The following is a 20,346-nucleotide window of genomic DNA, read 5'->3' on the forward strand; positions in this document are numbered from 1 at the left end:
AACATGAAAATGAAATACATTTTATAAGTACCTGAGATTTTTGGAGCTCTTTGTTATTTCAGCTAAGCTGACTTATATACCATCCCCTTGTTTAACAGCTTTCAGCAGCTTCTCATCCCACAGAAGGTAAACTCCAAGCTCCTTTGCATGGCTCCATGGGTCATTCACCACATGAACACTGACTGCCTCCTCAGCCTCGTGTATTTATTGCCACACTCGCTCTGCCCCCCCTGCCCCACCACACACACACTTAGTCCTCAGCTAGTCGGAGGACACCAAGCATTACTACACTTCCATGTCATTACAGTGCTCCCAGGGGCTTTCAGGAGTCAGAGAAGGCCCGGGTCACTTGCAACTACTTTCAAATTCTCAGTATATTTTCTAAAATGAAAAAATACCAAAACAGAGTTTCAAAAATTATGATATATTATGAAAATTTTACATTTACTAGATTAACACCTTTAACATATATAAACTCATTTGAATATAACTGCAAACACATACATTTGAGGCCCATTGTGAGGGAGAAGGCTGAGGGGAAATGGCTTTTTGGGTCAGCCTCTTTCCCTGCACAATCCACCTGTCCTCCCTCAGTGGGCATCCCCTACCTTCAGTCGTGGGCACTGGATCTTTCTGCCTTAAAGGCATTTTGTCAAACTTTTCTCCATCCTTCCCCATCCTAAGCAGCATTATCCACTCTCTGAGACTGTAGCTGATGCTCTGCACCCTCACCCTAGCAGTGAATCACTCACTCCTTTATACACCAGAGCCATGTACACACTCCTTGTATTGCACTATAACAACATATGGCAATTTGTTTATGTCTGCCAATCTTTTGAGGACAAAGACCAGAACTTACACGTCTTTTTTTTTTTTTTTTTTTTTTTTTTTTTTTTTTTTTTTTTACTGGAGTGTAATTTCTTTACAATGTTGTGTTAGTTTCTGCTGTACAGTGAAGTGAATCAGCTCTTTGTATACATATATCCCCTCCCTCTTGGACCTCCCCCACCCCATCCCACCCATCTAGGTCCTCACAGAGCACCAAGCTGAGATCCCTGGTGCTCTTCAGCAGGTTTCCACTAGCTATCTATTTTACACATGGTAGTGTATATACGTCAAACCTAATCCCCCAATTCGTCCCACCCTCCCCTTCCCCCACAGGTCCACATGTCTGTTCTCTACGTCTGTGAAGAACTTACACGTCTTGATGTTTCTTTCTTTCTGTGAACAACCCACAGGCAAGAGGTAAACTGGCTTTATGGGTGGAAAGGTACACCCTGATTTGTAGCATTTATTGATTTCTGTGGGGTTGAGAAGAGATGTGGATAGCAGAGCCTCGCGAGATTGTCTGAGCTGGCTGCCACATGCCACTGAGTTATGCGAGTGATGGAGAGATGGTGTTAGAGTCAGAAGGTGGTCCAGGGCTGGGATGATAGGGAGAAGGGAAGCCAGGAGGAGTGGAGGGAGAGTCTGAGGCACAAGGAAAAGTTGCTGGTCCAGTCTCTCAACTGAGGCCCAGGTTCTTGGGATCCATCCATCAAATGCACCTGAAAGGAGAGTAGCAGACTACTTTCCTGGCGCAAGCAGTGTGGCCTCCTCTCCAGCCATTTCTTGAACTTCTTAAAGTATAGAAAATGAACAGTGCCAGCTTGTCATAATGGAGACTCAGACTACAGGCTGTGTCTCAACTCTGCTTATTGTCCTCCTGACAAAGCCCTGTTCTAGTCACCACTATAAATCATAAAGCACCTCAAAACTTAGGGCCTTAAAATGACAATAGTCAGTAATTTTGCTCATGAATCTATTCTCTCAGAAATTGACAGGGAGGCCTTGAATCTTCTCCCCACGGCATTTGCTGGGCAACCTCAGTTGAGGCTGGAAGATCTATTTCCAAGTCACTCATATGATTGGCTGATTGGTGTTGGCCATTATGTAGAAGCTCAGCCAGGGCTAAAGCCCAGAGGTCTAGATTCCTTCCACACTGAACTCCCAGTGTGCTACACAGGCTTCCTCACAACACCATACTTGAATTCCAAGAGCAAGGATCTCAAGGGAATCAGACAGAAGCATTGTCCATCTTTTATGACCTAGACTCAGAAGGCAAACAGTAATAATTTTGCCATAATCACAGTCTTACCCAAATTAAAGAGGTTTATTCACTAGGTGAATAAACAAGCAATAAACAAGCAATAAACAAGCCCCAGAGAGGTGGGGGAGTGGGGAGAGTAAGTTCCAGAGTTGCTCCAATATATCATCTAAAATGTCCAGTTTTCACCAATTATGAGACATGCAAAGAAACAGGAAAGAATGATCCATACGTGAGGGAAAACAGCAGGCAACATAAACTAACTGAGAGAGCTCAGATGTCAGATTTAACAGAAAAGGATTTCCAAGCAGTCATTTTAAATATGTTCAATGAACTAAAGGAAACTATTTAAAGAAGTAAAGTATGATAAAATGTCACATCAAATGGAGAATATCAGTAAACAGAGAGAAATTATTTTAAAAATCAAATAGAAATTCTGGAGTTGAAATGTACAATAACTAAAACAAAAAATTCCCCAGAGGGGCTCAACAGTAGATTTTAACTAGCAGAAGAAAAAATCAGTGAACTTGAAGATAGACTGACAGATACTATGCAATCTGAAAAACAGAGAGAAAAATGAAGAAAAATGATCACTGCATCAGAGCATGTGTGAAACCAGAAAACAGACCAGCATACACACAGTGGGAAGACCAGAAAGATAGGAAAGAGGGTAAAGACGAGAAAAAAAATACTCAAAAAAAGAAGGGCTAAAAGTCTCCCAAGTCTGATCAAGTTTGATGAAATATGTTAATTTACATGTCCAAAAATCTCAACTAACCCTAGGTAAGATAAATGCAAATCCACACCTAGATACATTGGGTAAAAATGCTGAAAGACAAAGAGAAAATCTTCAGAGAAAACATTAAGGTCTTGGTTGAATAAACTTTTGTGTCCAGGAATAAAATACTATGCAAACATTTTAGATGATACATATATATATTTTGTTGCTACAGAGCAATGTTCTATTTTGCTAAATGAAAAAAAAAGCAGGTTATAAAATTATACATAGTGTGATTATTTTTTTGGAGTAACAAATACACTTAGATAGATACATGAAGAATTTAGCACATTAAATGTCAATCACAGAGTAAGTGCTCCACAGAGGGTAGCTATTCCTGGTTCTTTTGCTGCTGTTGTATTATGCCCTTTTAAAAATCCACCAGGCCAGGCTAACACTTTCTGCAGAGTTTGTATCAATCATTTCATTCTCATCATTGAAAAAATATATGAATACTCAAATTTACTGCCACTGACTTAAGTGTTTCCCTACCTCAGCTTCTGCTGAGTGAAAATAATGATGCCAGTGCTCACTCCCCAAGAAGGTTCACTCCCCAGGAAGGTGAAGCTGTCCAACAGTTTGCTCTGAACCCACACAAGAAATGCCCAGAACATGGGCAGGTGAGAGCTTCCTTCACCGAGAGGCAGCTGATGGGGCTGCTGGCTGCCAGCTACTTGAGGTCCCACATTAGCTACAGAACCTGCTGTCACATTGGCCTGTTTCTCCCTTTTCCTAAATCCTTCACCAGAAAACAGGCTTTTTTTTCCTCTCTACCCCCTTCCCCTGTCTACCCTGGGAATGTTCTTCTGTGAGGATACTTTCTTAGTCCTGGCAGACCAGGGAGGTGCTGGTTCCTCTTTGTTTTCTTCCACCTGAAGCTAAGCCTTGTCTAACATTTCTGTCCAAGGTCACTACACCCTGACTCCAATGTTGGGTGTGAACTAGACTGCTCCAGTGTCCCCTACCCAGCCAACTACCATACCAGACCCCTGAACAAAACTTTGAGAGCATACCATTATACTTTCCCCACCACCATTAACTCCAATTAAATCACCCAAAGAATGTATGGCTATCTGGTGACCTCTCACAACATGACAAATAAGGCCAACAATGAGTAGTCTGTTTCCTTTCTGCTTAATTACAGTACCATTATTCCAATAGTATTGTCATTGTCCTTTATTTGTTTCTCCTACAAAATAATAAGTTCTAGCTATTCATAGTTTAAACCAATTTAAACAAGTAGTCTAGGAATCCAACTCATATATTTTTCCTGTGGGGGAAAAAAGTGTTCAGCAATAGCTTATACAAATCAGCCATGTTCAAAGTATTGTCCTCAGTGAACCTAATTATCCTAACTTTCCAAATAATTGTTTATAAACTTTTAGAACCTAACCCATTTTTAAGAAAGGGACTTCCTTGTACTTGATTGCTGTAAATAAATGAATCCCAAAAGTTTTAAGCAGGTTGTAGATGGAGGATAAGGTTACATATGGGAGAGCATTAACAGATGAAAATATAGTTAATATTATAACAATTCTTCTTCTTTAAGCATTATAAATAAATATGTACAGCCATGAGTGCTAAAGGAAAACACCTGTCAATTATTCATAAGTGTTTCTAATCGTAATATAATATTCCACAGTAAACAGATGCTACACACTGAGATTCAGTGGAAAAATTCTCAACCCCATTCAATCTAAATTTTCTAAGAGCATCTCCCAAATATGACTCACTACACTTATATATCTGCCACTATAATTTATATTTCTCTGTTATTCTTTCCACTTTAGGTTCAACAATAGACATTTCATTACCAGATAAGCCCATTTTGATTTGGATACAACCAAGGTAATTACTAAATTCATAATAAGGTGGTTATTTGGGGTCACGATGATGATAAATCCTTACCTAGAACTTGCCTAGTAGTCTCTGCAAGGAAACCTGACCTAATGCTTGCAAAAATATATTAAAATTCTCCTGCATTTCTATATTTGGGAGGTGTTGGCTTTTTAAAGTTTTGCCTGAGTCAGATATCATTTTTGTAAGCCTAAAACATTATAGCAGTACTGTCTGATAGTTCTATGATTCTTCATCCAATACTAGGAACAGTTTTTTGTTTTATGCTTTTGTTATTTTTTTAAAGAAGTAAGACAGACACAACTGAAACAAAAGGCTCTATGCCCTCCTCTCTGTGGGCTCCTTTGCCTTGGTTTTCTAGGTGACGTCCATCCGACTTGGCAAGCAAATATAGATACCTGTCAAAAGGAGTCAGCTTTCTTGCTATATGTAATTCCAAAGACTTAAATGATGAGCTTCATAAAATTAATTTACTCTTCATTCAAATGACATGATTAACATCTTCCTGAGATACCATGTAAACTTAATCATGAAGAAATTTTATATTTAAATCTATTTTTTTAATGTCCATAATAATAATAAAAATAAGTGTAAAGAAAGATTTAGGTATGTAACTCAAATTCAATCCAAAGCCCAAGATTTGTTTTTCTCTAACTGGAGAAATGTACACCAAAAACAGCAAGAAGATTTTTCCTGAGGGTCAGGAATCCTATCACTTTTGATTTTATACCCTAAGGGCTATTGAACAGCCATGGGCAAATAGTAGATGTTCAGTAAAGCAAAGTTTAAAGAAACTCATTCATCTGAACATAACTTTGTGGGTTTTGTCTGGTTTTTGTTTTTGTTTTTGGAGGGAATCAGGGAAGGTCATGATTGAGAAAAGATGATAGGTGAATTGGAAAAGACCACCAGGGAAGAAACTAGTTAACAATGAAAAAAAACCACTGAAGAACCTAGAAATGTATAATCCCAAGAGTGATTGAAGGAGATGGATGGAGAGGGATCTGCTCCAGCCAGACCTAATCGTGACAGTGTTCTCTCCCACTTGGGAGGGACCAGAGCAAGAACAGGAGTAATGACCTTGTTGAAAATCCCAAGGCATAACCCCTGCTGTGTTTATTTTTCCCTAACCAGAGAAAAGGTAACTTTCTACTTTATCTTCTTTAGAAGAATGAAGCGGGCGCAATATTTCTCACTGCTCATCTTTGAAAGCTCAGAACTACTTAAGTTGATTTTCATACAATAATTATTTACTTAATTAACAAGTTCTCAGCTAAATTGTCCTTTCAACCCTTAACAAGTTGAAAATTATATAAGATTCCTCTTCAAAGGAAAGGAAATTTTCCCCAATTAGGATCTATTGCTATCAACAGAATACAATTTTCCACGTGGCTTCTTGCACTGAGATTTAAACTGGTTCCCCAATGAGGAAGAAGAAATTCCTGTGGAACCGAGCTCAAAGAAGCTGAGAAATCTCAAATGTATCTATCACCAAAAACCCAGAATTTTTTAAATTTAAGTTGATCCTTAAAGCTAATATCTTTAGTAAAAATTCTTAAAAGCAACAAGAAGACAAAAAATAAAGGTAAGCTATATATTCCCCACAGAGGTGGAAGTTAACCTTAAAAAAAAAATAAAGCACAGTGTTTAGAATTACAAATGCTTTATGTAATAAACTAGCAGAAACATATCAAAATTTAATGTTTATGATACATTAGGAACTTTCCCTCATGGTTCAAGAAGAAAAAATCCATACCAACCAGTTAATCTATGAATAAAGAGAATTTTTGAAATCAATTTAATGGACTATATCAAGTTTCTAATCCAAAAGACCTTCTTTTACACTGCTCACAGAATACCTAATATTTAAAAGGGATAAAGTGAGTGGATGTAGTAAGTAAATGAGCCTAAAAACAAAATGCACCATCTCTCAGGGTAGCAAATGACTAAGGCACCTGGACCAGTCCATGCCCACTCACCAGATATCTGACTTTGTGTCATAACCTTGGTGTTTCAGAGCCTCCGGGCTCATATAATGGGGAGTTCCAGTTAAAGTAGTGGCTAGATACAGGATCCCATTAAGAGTCGAGAAACTCCAAAGTCCCCTTGAAATAATAATTACTTTTTATGAATACTTTAAAACACAAAAATCAGTACTGTACTGAAAATTAACAACTGTCTAATTTGACAATTTTAATATGCAATGATTCATACCATTTTAAAGGGAAAGAAAAGTCACACATTTTAAATTATACAATACTGGTGAATAGCTTTAAAAATAAAAGCCTTATAGGAGAAAGAAGACTTTGAAGACAGGAAAGTGAATTATGTAAGCTAAAACTTTTTTTCTTGAATTATGGAAAACCAGCAACTTGAAACAAAAACCTATTTCAAGTCTGAATAACATCAAACAGAATGATTCTGGAAGCACTGAATATAATGACTTGCAAATTTATCTGAGGGGGGAGAGTTTGTTCTTCACTTACAATAAAGAAATTTTAAACAAAAAACCTGAGACTTTTCAAGAATATGACTATAAAAATTTGAATATCAGCTTCAGTATACTTGCCTAATTAATTGCATGCTTTTATGTTTCCCCCTCTAAGAACACCTACATAAGATCAAACAATCCAGTAACTGTTATGAGTGTAGGTACAGTTCTAAAGGAGAACTAACTATATCAACATTTTAATTATCTGTGATAACTGCTAATTGCTTGTGACAAAATAAGTGGGGCAGTGGGAAAACTGTAGTAATCAAACTAGTAAAACAAGTCTAATCATTTATTAATGGTTAGTGCATGGCCTGGAATAGAAACTCAAAAGATATTTGTTGAATCTATCTAATATGCAGCAAATGTTTTATACCTCAGTTTATATCAGATAATCAGAAACAAAATAATTGGTTTTTTTGTTATTGGGCACAACCAATCAAGAACAAAAATTTAGTAAGTTTGGATAAACCACTGATTATTCTAACACTTTTAGGTACTTTATACTCCAATTTGATATATTAATAACATCTAGAATATACTCTCTCACAGAATACATATTCTTAAAATCTTACCATTTTTAAGTAGATTATTTTTCAGAAATATATTCTTTGATTTCAAGTCTCGATGAAGTATCCTCCTACAAAAGGAAAAAAAGAATATACAATTTCATGCAAATATAAAATTTTAAAATCCAAATATAAATAATATATATGAGTGAATGTGAAGTGATTCACACATAAATATACACTCCCAGAGATATATCTTTAAATGTTTAAAAGCTTCAAAGCCACAGCATTTTTCTAATTTCACTGAGAAAATCAGTTTTAAAACAAAGGTTTTAAAGACAGAGAAACATGTAGTTGAGAGAAGGGTGATGTACATCCAACTATTTCAATAGGCCAGATTTTATTGTATTTTAGTAGCATGATCTACATTGTGCTAAATCCAGTAACCATACACCCAGTCCACAGAGGAATTATCATAAAGCTTTATAATCTATTATATACTATATATAATCTATTACATGCATATATATATCTTTATATTTATAATATAATATATATGTTATAATCCAAATGTTCACATTTTATTATATGTGGAAATAATGTTGATGATGGTATTTAATAATAGATAACACTTAACAAGTTTTACTGTACACCAGCAATGTAAATTATGTCAGGTAAGACTTTCATTTCTGAAATTATGAAAAATCAGACAACTTGAAAACCTTTGCCTAAGAAAACACCCAGAAATGTTGAATAAAGTATGTAAGTCTCTTCACATATAACACAGCTGAACCCCCAAGAAAATGAGGCAAATCCTTTGGGATTATACAAAAAGAAAACTGAAAATCAGAGGGAGTAACAGGTGCTGATGTCTCAGCAGCCTGAGGAACTCAGAACTCACAGCAGCCAAGACCTTGAGGCTATGTAATGTGGAGAGTTGGAACTAATATAAACACCTAAAGTCAGAATCCTATATGCAGTCCATATCTTAAGTGAAAATAAGACCCAAGAAACATTCACTCAACAAGTAAACAAAATGGAGAAAAAAACCCTCTCCCTTCATATTTTGCAACCATGTCTCTCTGCTCACTTACATTTGGAATCCAAATATGCAATAGCTGTATGGCTTATTTCCCAAACCAAGAAATTAACATAAAAATTGGTTCTCAGGGCTTCCCTGGTGGTGCAGTGGTTGAGAGTCTGCCTGCCGATGCAGGGCACATGGGTTTGTGTCCTGGTCTGGGAAGATCCCATATGCTGCAGAGTGGCTGGGCCTGTGAGCCATGGCTGCTGAGCCTGCGCGTCCAGAGCCTGTGCTCTGCAATGGGAGAGGCCACAACAGTGACAGGCTGGAGTACCGCAAAAAAAAAAAAAAAAAAAAAAATTGTTTCTCAGCTGTTAATACCCTCTTGAGGCACCTGGCAGAAGCAAATGCAAACTGAATCAGCAGATAATATATAATAAAACTATATTTCAAAGCTACAGTAATCAAGACAGTATGGTACTGGCCCCAAAACAGAAATATAGATTAATGGTACAGGATAGAAAGCACAGAGATAAACCCACACACATATGGTCACCTAATTTATGACAAAGGAAGCAAGAACATACAGTGGAAAAAAGACAGCCTCTTCAGTAAGTGGTGCTGGTAAAACTGGACAGCTACATGTAAAAGAATGAAATTAGAACACTACCTAACTCCATACACAAAAATAAACTCAAAATGGATTAAAGACCTAAATATAAGACTGGACACTATAAAACTCTGAGAGGAAAACACACTTTGACATAAACCACAGCAAGATCTTTTTTGACCCACCTCCTAGAGTAATGGAAATAAAAACAAAAATAAACAAATGGGACCTAATTAAACTTAAAAGCTTTTGCAGAGCAAGGGAAACCATAAACAAGATGAAAAGACAACCCTCAGAATGGGAGAAAATATTTGCAAATGAAGCAATGGACAAAGGATTAATCTCCAAAATATACAAACAGCCCATGGAGCTCAATATCAGAAAAACAAATAACCCAATTAAAAAATGGGCAGAAGACCTAAATAGACATTTTACCAAAGAAGACATACAGATGGCCAAGAGGCACATGAAAAGTTGCTCAACATCACTGATAATTAGAGAAACGCAAATCAAAACTACAAGGTATCACCTCACACTGGTCAGAATGGCCATCAACAAAAACTCTTCAAACTGTAAATGCTGGAGAGGGTGTGGAGAAACAGGAACCCTTTTGCACTGTTGGTGGGAATGTAAATTGATACAGCCACTATGGAGAACAGTATGGAGGGTCCTTAAAAAACTAAAAATAGAACTACCATATGACCCAGCAATCCCACTACTGGGCATATACCCTGAGAAAACCATAATTCAAAAAGAGACATGTACCCCAATGTTCATTGCAGCACTATTTACAATAGCCAGGACATGGAAACAACCTAAATGTCCAACAATAGGCAAATGGATAAAGAGGATGTGGTACAATATACATATGGAATATTACTCCGCCATAAAAAGGAACGAAATTGGGTCATTTGTAGAGATGTGGATGGACCTAGAGTCTGTCATACAGAGTGAAGTAAGCCAGAAAGAGAAAAATAAATATCATATATTAACACATATATGTGGAATCTAGAAAATGATATAGAGGAACCTATTGTTGGACAGGAATAGAGACGTAGACATAGAGAATGAACATGTGGACAAAGGGGGAAGGGGGGGTGGGAAGAATTGGGAGATTAGGTTTGACATAAATACACTACCATGTGTAAAATAGATAGCTAGGGGGAACCTGCTGTAGAGCACAGGGAGCTCAACTCCATGCTCTGTGACACCTAGATGGGTGGCATGCAGGCGGGGGTGTGGGAGGTCCAAGAGGGAGGGGATATAGGTATACATATAGCTGATTCACTTCGTTGTACAGCAGAAACTAACATAACATTGTAAAGCAATTTTACTCCAATAAAAAAATAAACCCCTGAGAATTTCAGATAACTTAATAGGATATAAACTATAAAATAAGTATATTTCAAATGATTAAAATAATAAAGAATAGAAAACACGAGATAGAAACAGAATATTATCCAGAAAAGATGATGCTGATTTGAGAAACAACCAAATAGAATATCTCAGGGGAAAATGTGACCATTGAAATAAAAAACTCAAGATTAAGACCTCAGCTTCCAACTATGATGAAGTAAGCTTATATCACACTAAATCGCCCACCTTCCACAGTTTTATTGAGACCACTGCAAAATTAAAACAATGTAAAATTTGGGTAAATTTTTTTAACAGCTCTTTGAAGATATCAGGGATCAGTCAAGGTGAACAAAGGCAGGCAGCACTTGAGGGGCCAGAAGCTAAAAGAAAAGAGATGCACTGAGATGAGCAAGCACTTCCCACAGAGTTTTCCTTTCAGGCATTTGGCAGAAGCAGAGTGTTGTGGCCCAGAGCTTGCAGCAGTTTCACTGGGGTTGGAAAACAAAAACTGTAGTTCAGAGATACAAAAGGCAGACAGGACTCAAGTGGCAAATTTTCCAGAGAAAAGGGAACAAAAGAGAAATAAGTCTGACATTCTGAATAGATTTTATCCTGAGGCATTTGCTGAATCCCAAACTGCTCAGGGGCAAGACATTCAGGAGGAAGCAGCTGCTAAGAGGTAAAAAACTAAGCAGAGTTTTCAGTAGATTCACAAAGCTGAGGGGGGGTCTTGGTAAATAACTAAAGCCTTCAGCTGAAAACCCTGAACACTGGAAAAAAAGGCAAACTGGAAATAGACCAGCCCTCACAAACCTAGCCTTAAACTATCTCAGTTCTAATTGGATCCAGGTGATCTGCATCTACTACTAGCCAGCAAAAAAAATCAAATCCTCGCCAGAGGAAAAGAATATCATCCAACATCTCTACACTATTTTACATATATTGTCCAACATTCACTCAAAAACTACAGGCATGCCAAGAGACAAGACCAAATGACCAAAAACAAACAAATAAAAGAGAAACAAATCCATATGTGATCCACCTACTGGAATTATTGGACAAGGATTTTAAAGTAACTATGATATATTCAAGGAAGCAAATGACACAATGAGAAAACTAGATTCTATAAACAATTTTTTAAAAGAACTGAATGGAAATTCTAGAATTGAAACAAATATAATTAAAATTAAGAATTCATCAGATATGTCTGAAAGCAGATAAGATGCAGCAGAAACAAAGATTTAGAAATTGGAATAATGGTTAGTGAAAAATATTCAGTCCAAGTATTGAAAAATAATATTGATATTTGGACTAGGCAAGTAGAAGATGAGTTATAGATATAATACATTAACAGCCCTCACATATATAAATATGTAAATAAGTAAATCAACACTAGGTATTTTAAGAACAAGGCAAACGGTATGTTAGAAAGCAGTTATGGGAAGTAATTGGCTGGTGGTGTGGTAATAGAACAATAAAATGTATGCAACAGACCAGATATCAAGCTACCTGGTAAATTTTTTAAGTATAATTTGACTTTGTGGCTACAGTAAGCAAAAATGGTTCCAGAAAGAAAAGTCCTTTCATGTGCTTTGTTAATATCCTTTCCTTTGAAGTATTTAGAAATCAAGTCCAAGAAATAACAAGGTGACTAGCAATACAGACAGTTGACATAAAATCTTTCTTCTAGAAAGCTCAAGTAGCTCTCCACCTATGTCCCCATAATTTCTATTTTCATGATGCCCAAGGGAGTGAAGTGCCCTGATTAAGAATGGATGACAGTGGTGGTCAAACCCGTGGTCGAGTTCCTGCCTCCAACTCCCCATCAGGCCATTGTCCAAACCCTCAGCCTCCAGGACCACAGCAGAGTGAGGTCTGTGGAGGCAGCCACAGCAAGTGTTTCTCAGGCCCCGAGCCAGAGTAGGACTGTAGAGACGGTATGGACAGTTTAACCTTCATTTTCCCTTAAGCCCTTATCTGAATAGTTTCTGAAACCTCAGCTCCCTCCCCACAGGTCTGTATTTATCCGGCAGGGTCTCAGGGTGGTCTCCAGACTCTCCTTGCTGAAGGTGCTGGCATGAGCAATGGAACCGTGGTGATGCACAGCCCAGGCAGTTCCTGTTCCTGGTCTCTGCCATGTGGCCTTCGTTCTAGACTCTGAGGCGGCTCCTGCCTGGGTTCCACATTGGTGTCCTGGGTCCCCAGGACCACAATAAGCCCTCTGTGCTATAAGCCAGGGGTGATGCCAGGTCCTTCTCAAATGTAGCTACACAGTAGGAGTTTCTGACACCTGGTACTGGAGTGGGGTCTCCTTGAAAAAGTGACCTCAGAACATCCCAAGAAGTGAGAGCCAGGAGAAAGCAGGAATCTCCCACAACACCACAGACACAAATTCTCTCTGCTTTTCCATCTCCAGACCTGGGGGAGCACACCTCCATCCCCTGTCACATTTAGCAGGTCCTTTCCCTGGGAGCCTCACTATGTTAAAAATGAATTCCTGGGTTTCCCTGGTGGCGCAGTGGTTGAGAGTCTGCCTGCCAATGCAGGGGACACGGGTTCGTGCCCTGGTCCAGGAAGGAAGATCCCACATGACGCGGAGCGGCTGGACCCGTGAGCCATGGCCGCTGAGCCTGCGCGTCCGGAGCCTGTGCTCCGCAATGGGAGAGGCCACAACAGTGAGAGGCCCGTATACCGCAAAAAAAAAAAAAAAAAAAAAGAGAGAGAGAATTCCTCATACCACCTTTTGCAAAATGTTTGGCCATTCTAACACAATACCTCACCAAGTGGCTGGGGAAAGGTATGGGTTGCTAGGTGACAAGGCACTCATCTTAGGGAAAGTGCCCCAGCCCTGTTCTCTCCTCCACTGTGAAAGCACCAAGAACACCAGCAAATGAGATCCCTGCAGAGAAGCTGCTCTGTGCTTCATGTTAAAAAATCTAGGCTAATTGAACAGAACGCCTTTAACAGAAGTGGGCTGGGGGTGGTGGTGTTTGTTTTGTTTTGTGTTTCCTGTGTTAGCACTGGGGGCAAAAAAGGAGGAGCCTTTTTTGCCCTCAGAGCCTTCTTGTCTCTGCCCCCAAGAAGTTCCCTCATGCCCAGTTCTGCTGTGGCATCCAGAGACAACATTTCAAAGATTAGCCGATTAATTGGACCAAAAAGGAGAAAGGCTCTAAGTCACTCAAATACTGGCCCAGTTTATGGAGGCTTGGGGGACTTGGTGACGAGCCTCTGGACACAAACAGCTTTAACAAACTTAGCTCTCTCTGTCTACTTGCCAGAGGTTTAGGCCCAGGGGGGAGGAAGGAGTCTTAGAGCTACATTCTCAAGACAGCTTTCAGTGAACTGTGAAAATTCTCAGCTTTTAACAACATTATTTATAAGTGTGTATGCCATATGCCATAGATTTAGAATATTACAAGTATATAAATAAACCAAATTAAAATAAGTACAGGAAAGCTCCAAAGGAGTAAACAAAATCTTCATTTCTTCTGTAACTTCATTCTTCTTAGTTTTTCCAGAGTCTTCTTTATCTCCTCTGCTGCTGCACTGTATTAGTCAGGGTTCTCCAGAGAAACAGAACCAATAGAAGATACAGATATGGATATAGATACAAATGGAGATTTATTATAAGGAACTGGCTCAAGAAATTAGGGAGGCTGAGAAATCCCAAGATCTGCTGTCTGCAAGCTGAAGACCCAGGAAAACTGGTGGTATAATTCAGTCCTAGTCTGAAGGCCTGAGACCAGGTGAGTCAATGATCTAGGTCCTTCGGTCCAAGGGCAGAAGAAGATGGGATGAGACATCCCAGCTCCCCAGTGAGGCAGGAGAAAGGGGGAAAATTCCTCCTTCCTATGCCTTTTGTGTTTTTCAGACCTTCAAGGGATGGATGTGTCCAACCACACTGGAGGGCTCAATCTACAGAGTCCACCGATCCAAGATCCAAATGCTAGTCCTGTTGCGGAGTCCAAGCTCACTCTGCTCACTGCCAACAGGCTAATAAATCAGGAGATGAGGTATTGAGGTAAGGAATAGTGACTTTATTCGGAAAGCCAGCAGACTGAGAAGATGGCAGACTAGGGTCCTCCCAGAACACTATCTTATCAGGGTCTGGATGCCAGTTTCTTTTATAGAATTAGAGGGGGAAGTAAAGTAAAAAGGCAGAATAGAGAGGGAGAGGAGGGGAGGAAGTAAAAAGGGCCAACAGCCTTGTAAAACATCTCCTGGAATGGCCAGCCTCAGGGAGGGGATGTGTAATTGCTTCTTTCTTGCAGTCATTCAAACGTGGGTAGGGTTCCTGAGGCAGGCCATTATGTGTGATTACAGTAACAAAAGCAACAAAAAGCAAAGGCTGAAGTCAAAGAAACAGATCCAACATGGAGTCAAAATTGGCTCTTCCCTGTTACAATCCCATCTGGAAACACCCTCACAGGCACACCCAGAGCAATATTTAATCTGGGCAACTCACAGCCCACTCAAGTTGACACATAAAATTAACCACCACTTGCACTAAAAAAATTTGCAAGGAAATTTGCAACAGAAGAGCCAAATCCATCTTCTTCTTTTTTCCAAAGTAATTTCCTAACTCATTTGTAAGCAGTCTATGTAATTTTCAAAATGCGTTTGAATATATACTCTAGACCAGCGGTCCCCAACCTTTTTGGCACCAGGGACCGGTTTCGTGGAAGACAATTTTTCCACAGATGATGGGGGTAATGGTTCTGGCAGTAATGTGAGCAACGGAGAGCCATGGGGAGCTGCAGATGAAGCTTTGCTCGCTCGCCCGCCACTCACCTCCTTCTGTGCGGCCTGGTTCCTAACAGTCCACAGACAAGTACAGGTCCATGGCCCAGGGATTGGGGACCCCTGCTCTAGACTACAAGAGGAAAAGGCTGGAATAATGCTTCATAGACAGATCTATTTTATGGGTTATAGTTTGACAGATTTAAGTAGAAAGCTGAGGGAAGCACTGTGGTAGGCTGTATTCTTGTTCCCAAATATTTGCACCTCTTGTGCCAGGCAGCAGGTGTCTGCCTTGGGAGGAAGAGGCACCTCCACTGGGCTTGGTCACGTGACTTGCTTGGGTTAATGGCATGCAAACAGACCAGGCAACTGTCATGTCTGAGCAGAATCTTTAAGAAACATTGAGTGTTTCCCCTAACGCTCTTGCTTTTCCCTCTTCCAGGAGAACGTATGTCCCAGACAAGAGCTGCTCTTTCAGAGTAGGCAGTGGGATGGGAAGACTCGCAGCTGATCTGCAGCCAAAGAAAGAAATGACTGTCCTAAGTCACCGAGGTTGGGGTTTTGTGTTAACACAGCATGAGAAAGGAGTTTTAGTGCTACTGTCTCAAGGTAGCTTTGAGTAAACTGTGAATACTTTTAGTTTCATACATTATTATTTATAAGTGTCCATGCCATATGCTAAAAGAACAACTCATGGCCCACTCAGACTGACATAAAATTAACCATCACATGCACAATGACAAGTCTTTCTGTTTCCCCAAGATCTAGGTCCTCACTTCTAACGTTTTCTTCTCTTTCTCCTTGCCCTTCCCCTTCCTCTGCTTTCCCTCCCTCTGTCTCCTCCTCCTCCACCTCCTTCTTTTCCTCCTTCTGTATCTCTTTCTCTCCATAGTCCACTCAGCATATTTATAATTAAACTCAGCACTATTGCTTCAAACCTGTCTTTCCAACTTCTTGCTCACCCTCAGGTGATGAACAGGTTCATCTTTGACCTTATCCTAGCACATCTCACAACCCGCTTAATGTCAAGTTTGGTCATTTCAGCTTGTCGAGTTCACTCTCACCCTTCCATGCTGCCCAGTGCTGTCACCTTGGCTCAGGTCTTACAACCTCAGGCATGGATTTTATAAAGTTTCCAGGTTGATAACCCAAGTCCCCCTCTCTCCCCTCTAAAATTTATCATCTAATCCTCCCGAAGTTCTGGTCACACTACAGCTCCATTCAGAAGGCTTCTGTGGTATCAATATCTATGCTACAAAATAAAGCCCTCTACAATCTGATCTACTTTGATCAGATCTACAATCTGATCTACAATCTGATCTACCTTGACTCACAGCTCCATTCATGTACTCCAAGAGCCTTTCTGATGGGACCACTCATTATTTACCCTAAAAGTACCATGTTTTCCCAGCTCTGTGACTTTGCTCACTCTGTTCCCTAAGCCTGGAAAGTTCTGACCCATCTTCTACCATATTTAAAATGCACCGCCTGTGCTCCACGACGGAGAGGCCACAACAATGAGAGGCCCGCGTACTGCAAAAAAAAAAAAAAAAAAAAAAAAAGCACCGTGGTTCAAATATCACTTCTTCCAAGAGGCCTTCATTGATTCTCCCAAGTAAAAGCATTATTCCCTCTTCTGAGCTCCTATAGCAGGGATCCCCAACCCCCGGGCCACGGAGCAGTACCGGCCTGTGGCCTGTTAGGAACTGGGCCACACAGCAGGAGGTGAGCGGCAGGCGAGCAAGTGAAGCTTCATCTGCCGCTCCCCATCGCTCGCATTACAGCCTGAACCATCCCCACCCACCCCTAGTCCGTGGAAAAACTGTCTTCCACAAAACCGGTCCCTGGTACCAAAAAGCTTGGGGACTGCTGTCCTACAGCACTTAAATTGTACTTTTCTTGGCACTCTTATCACCTGTTTTAAATTAAGAGTATAATTTACATTAAAGCATATAAATCTTAGGCTTGATGAACTTTTACATACACATCACACTTGTAATCCTCCACCCGGAGCAAGATGTAGAACATTTCCAGCATCCCAGGAGGTTTCTTTGTTCCCCTTCCAGTCCAAATTCCCTTCCAAACGTAACCTCTATTCTGATTCACCTAACATTGGTTTTGCCTGTTTTTGAACGTCATACAAATGGAGCCACATAGTACCCACTCTTTTGTGTCTGTTTTCTCTCACCCAACATTACATCTCTGAGATTCATCAGATTGTGCATACCAATCATGTGTTATTTTTTATTGCAGAGTACCCCATTGTATGACTATATCACATTTATTTAACAATTCTACTGTAAATGGACATTTTTCTGTGTTTTGGCTATTACAAATAAGGCTTCTATGGTCATTTTTGTACATGTCTTTTGTTGGATATAGGTATTCATATTTCACCTCACAAATAGAATTACTGGGTCATAAGGTATTTAAATGTTTGGCTTTGGAGGTATCAATACTACCAAACATTTTTCCCAAGTGGTTATACCAATTCACACCCTAACAGCAATGTAAGATAATTCCAATAGCTCCACCTCCTTGCCAATACTCGTTATTGTCAGAGATTTTTAACCCCTTCTGGTGGCTAGGCTCTCATTCTATATTGAATTACAACCACAAACAATAACACTTACACAGGGCTTGACAGTTTGCAAACTTTCTAAGAGTGTAATATCTTAAAGCATATTCCCCACAGCCCTATAAAGTAAGCAAGGAGAGTCCCATTATGATCTATATTTTATAGATGAGGAAACAAAGGCTCAGAAAGGTTAAGCAGATCACCCAAGGCCATAAGCCACACGCAGTAGAGACCATGAACTCTGTATATCCACCATGCTATACGGTGTACAGTTATCAGGGGTCATGTTTCATCTTTGCTAGTTTACTAACAGCTCTTTGAGGTTAGGCTTTATTTTAACTTAATGCTATTTAATAAATGAATGAATGAATTTAAATATAAAATTGAAATTTCTCCATCTATAGAGAAAAACTTTACAGTAATTGGTTACAATAACATAATGAGAGACTTTCCTGGTGGCGTGGTGGTGAAGAACCTGCCTGCCAATGCAGGGGACACAGGTTCAAGCCCTGGTCCAGGAAGATCCCACATGCCGCAGAGCAACTAAGCCCATGTACCACAACTACTGAACCTGCATTCTAGAGCCCGTGAGCCCCAACTACTGAGGCCGTGTGCCACAACTACTGAAACACACCTGCCACAACTACTGAAGCCTGTGTGCCTAGAGCCTGTGCTCCACAATGAGAAGCCACTGCAATGAGAAGCCCCTGCACCGCAACAAAGAGGAGCCCCCGCTCGCCGCAAACTAGAGAAAGACTGCAGGCAGCAAGGAAGACCCAACGCAGCCAAAAATAAATTTATTTTAAAAATAATAATAATAACATAATGAAAGAAGCATCATCATTTGTTATCCGAATCACAAAGGGTGGTATTTCAGATCCACAGATCCACAAATACCAAAACATTTAGCCCTATTTAATGACTTTCTTAGAATGCTGAAGGATTCAAAACAAATTTAAATCCTCTCTTTGAAGGATTTTTTTAAACGCTTTTTTCTTTTTTTAAAATTAGTTTTTGGCTGCATTGGGCCTTCGTTGCTGCACACGGGCTTTCTCTAGTTGTGGTAAGGGGGGGCTACTCTTCGTTGTGGTGTGCAGGCTTCTCATTGTGGTGGCTTCTCTTGTTGCAGAACATGGGCTCTAGGCACGAGGGCTTCAGTAGTTGCAGCGTGTGGGCTCAGCTGTTCCACAGCATGTGGGATATTCCCAGACCAGGGCTCAAACCCGTGTCCCCTGCATTGGCAGGTAGATTCTTAACCACTGTGCCACCAGGGAAGTCCATTGAAGGATTATTTTAAACTCATTTATTTTAACTATTACTAAGCAGACCCAAAATGTATCAAAAAATGTTTGGGTTCTTAAATCAACCAGATTTCAGTTTTATATTTTGCACACTGAACACCAAAGTTGGCATCTTTATATGTGTTGTTTTCCTTGTGTCTAAGTTAACAAATATGCCAAGGAATAGTAGAGAAAATAAAAGGAATATGAATATAACTGTATGCACACAGAAATCTTATATTCAGCAGCTTTGGTAGTTTATTAAAAGATTATTTGATATTCTTTTATCATTGCCTCTTAGGATAGTTTGACACCACTCAAAAGATTGTCGTGAGTTGTCAATAAGTCAGTGGCTATCGGTCTCATCAAGCATGTGCTTCGGAAGATACACGGCAAAGTACAGAATAATCGGATTACTTTTTATGCCATCAGAAATCACAGATGACACATTTAAGCTATTTGACATTCATGGACGGCCAGGCCTTGGTGTCCCCTACAAACTCCCACTTTTGTTCAAGAAGAATGTTATGTTCTGCCCCATCCTAAGTTGAAAGCTAACATGGACCCCTCACAGCACCTACTTTTATTTGTCTATGTATGTTCATCTTTTCAAATGCATTCATATCATGTTATGTGTCTATAAAATATTTAACATCGAAAACATCTTGCTTTTGACCTGTGAAAAAATTAGTAAAAAGTTTTAAAATACATTTTTGAGGCTGAGATTGCAAAGGCAAATTATAAACAACTGAACCATAAGCGTACTTTGACCTTCTTTATCAGATATTTAATGTCAAAACTGACTGGTCTGGGCTTCCCTGGTGGCACAGTGGTTGAGAGTCCGCCTGCCGATGCAGGAGACACGGGTTCGTGCCCCGGTCCGGGAGGATCCCACATGCCGCGGAGCGACTAAGCCCGTGAGCCATGGCCGCTAGGCCTGCGCGTCCGGAGCCTGTGCTCCTCAACGGGAGAGGCCACAACAGTGAGAGGCCCGCATACCGCAAAAAAAAAAAAAAAAAAAAAAAAAAAAAAAAAAA

At 39.8% G+C, this 20,346-nt stretch overlaps 1 protein-coding gene across 1 annotated transcript in view; it reads right to left on the minus strand.

Moving 5' to 3' along the window:
• NEK11 (NIMA related kinase 11) overlaps positions 1–20,346 on the minus strand; it is a 240,650-nt gene that overhangs the window by 168,438 nt on the left and 51,866 nt on the right. Inside the window, 3 exon segments of the mRNA XM_067033804.1 lie at positions 6,701–6,788; positions 6,791–6,826; positions 7,788–7,852. Of these exon segments, the coding sequence (XP_066889905.1) occupies positions 6,701–6,788; positions 6,791–6,826; positions 7,788–7,852 (189 nt within the window).

Source organism: Kogia breviceps, chromosome 5 (genome assembly GCF_026419965.1).
Source record: "Kogia breviceps isolate mKogBre1 chromosome 5, mKogBre1 haplotype 1, whole genome shotgun sequence".
Classification (NCBI taxonomy): Eukaryota; Metazoa; Chordata; class Mammalia; order Artiodactyla; family Physeteridae; genus Kogia; species Kogia breviceps.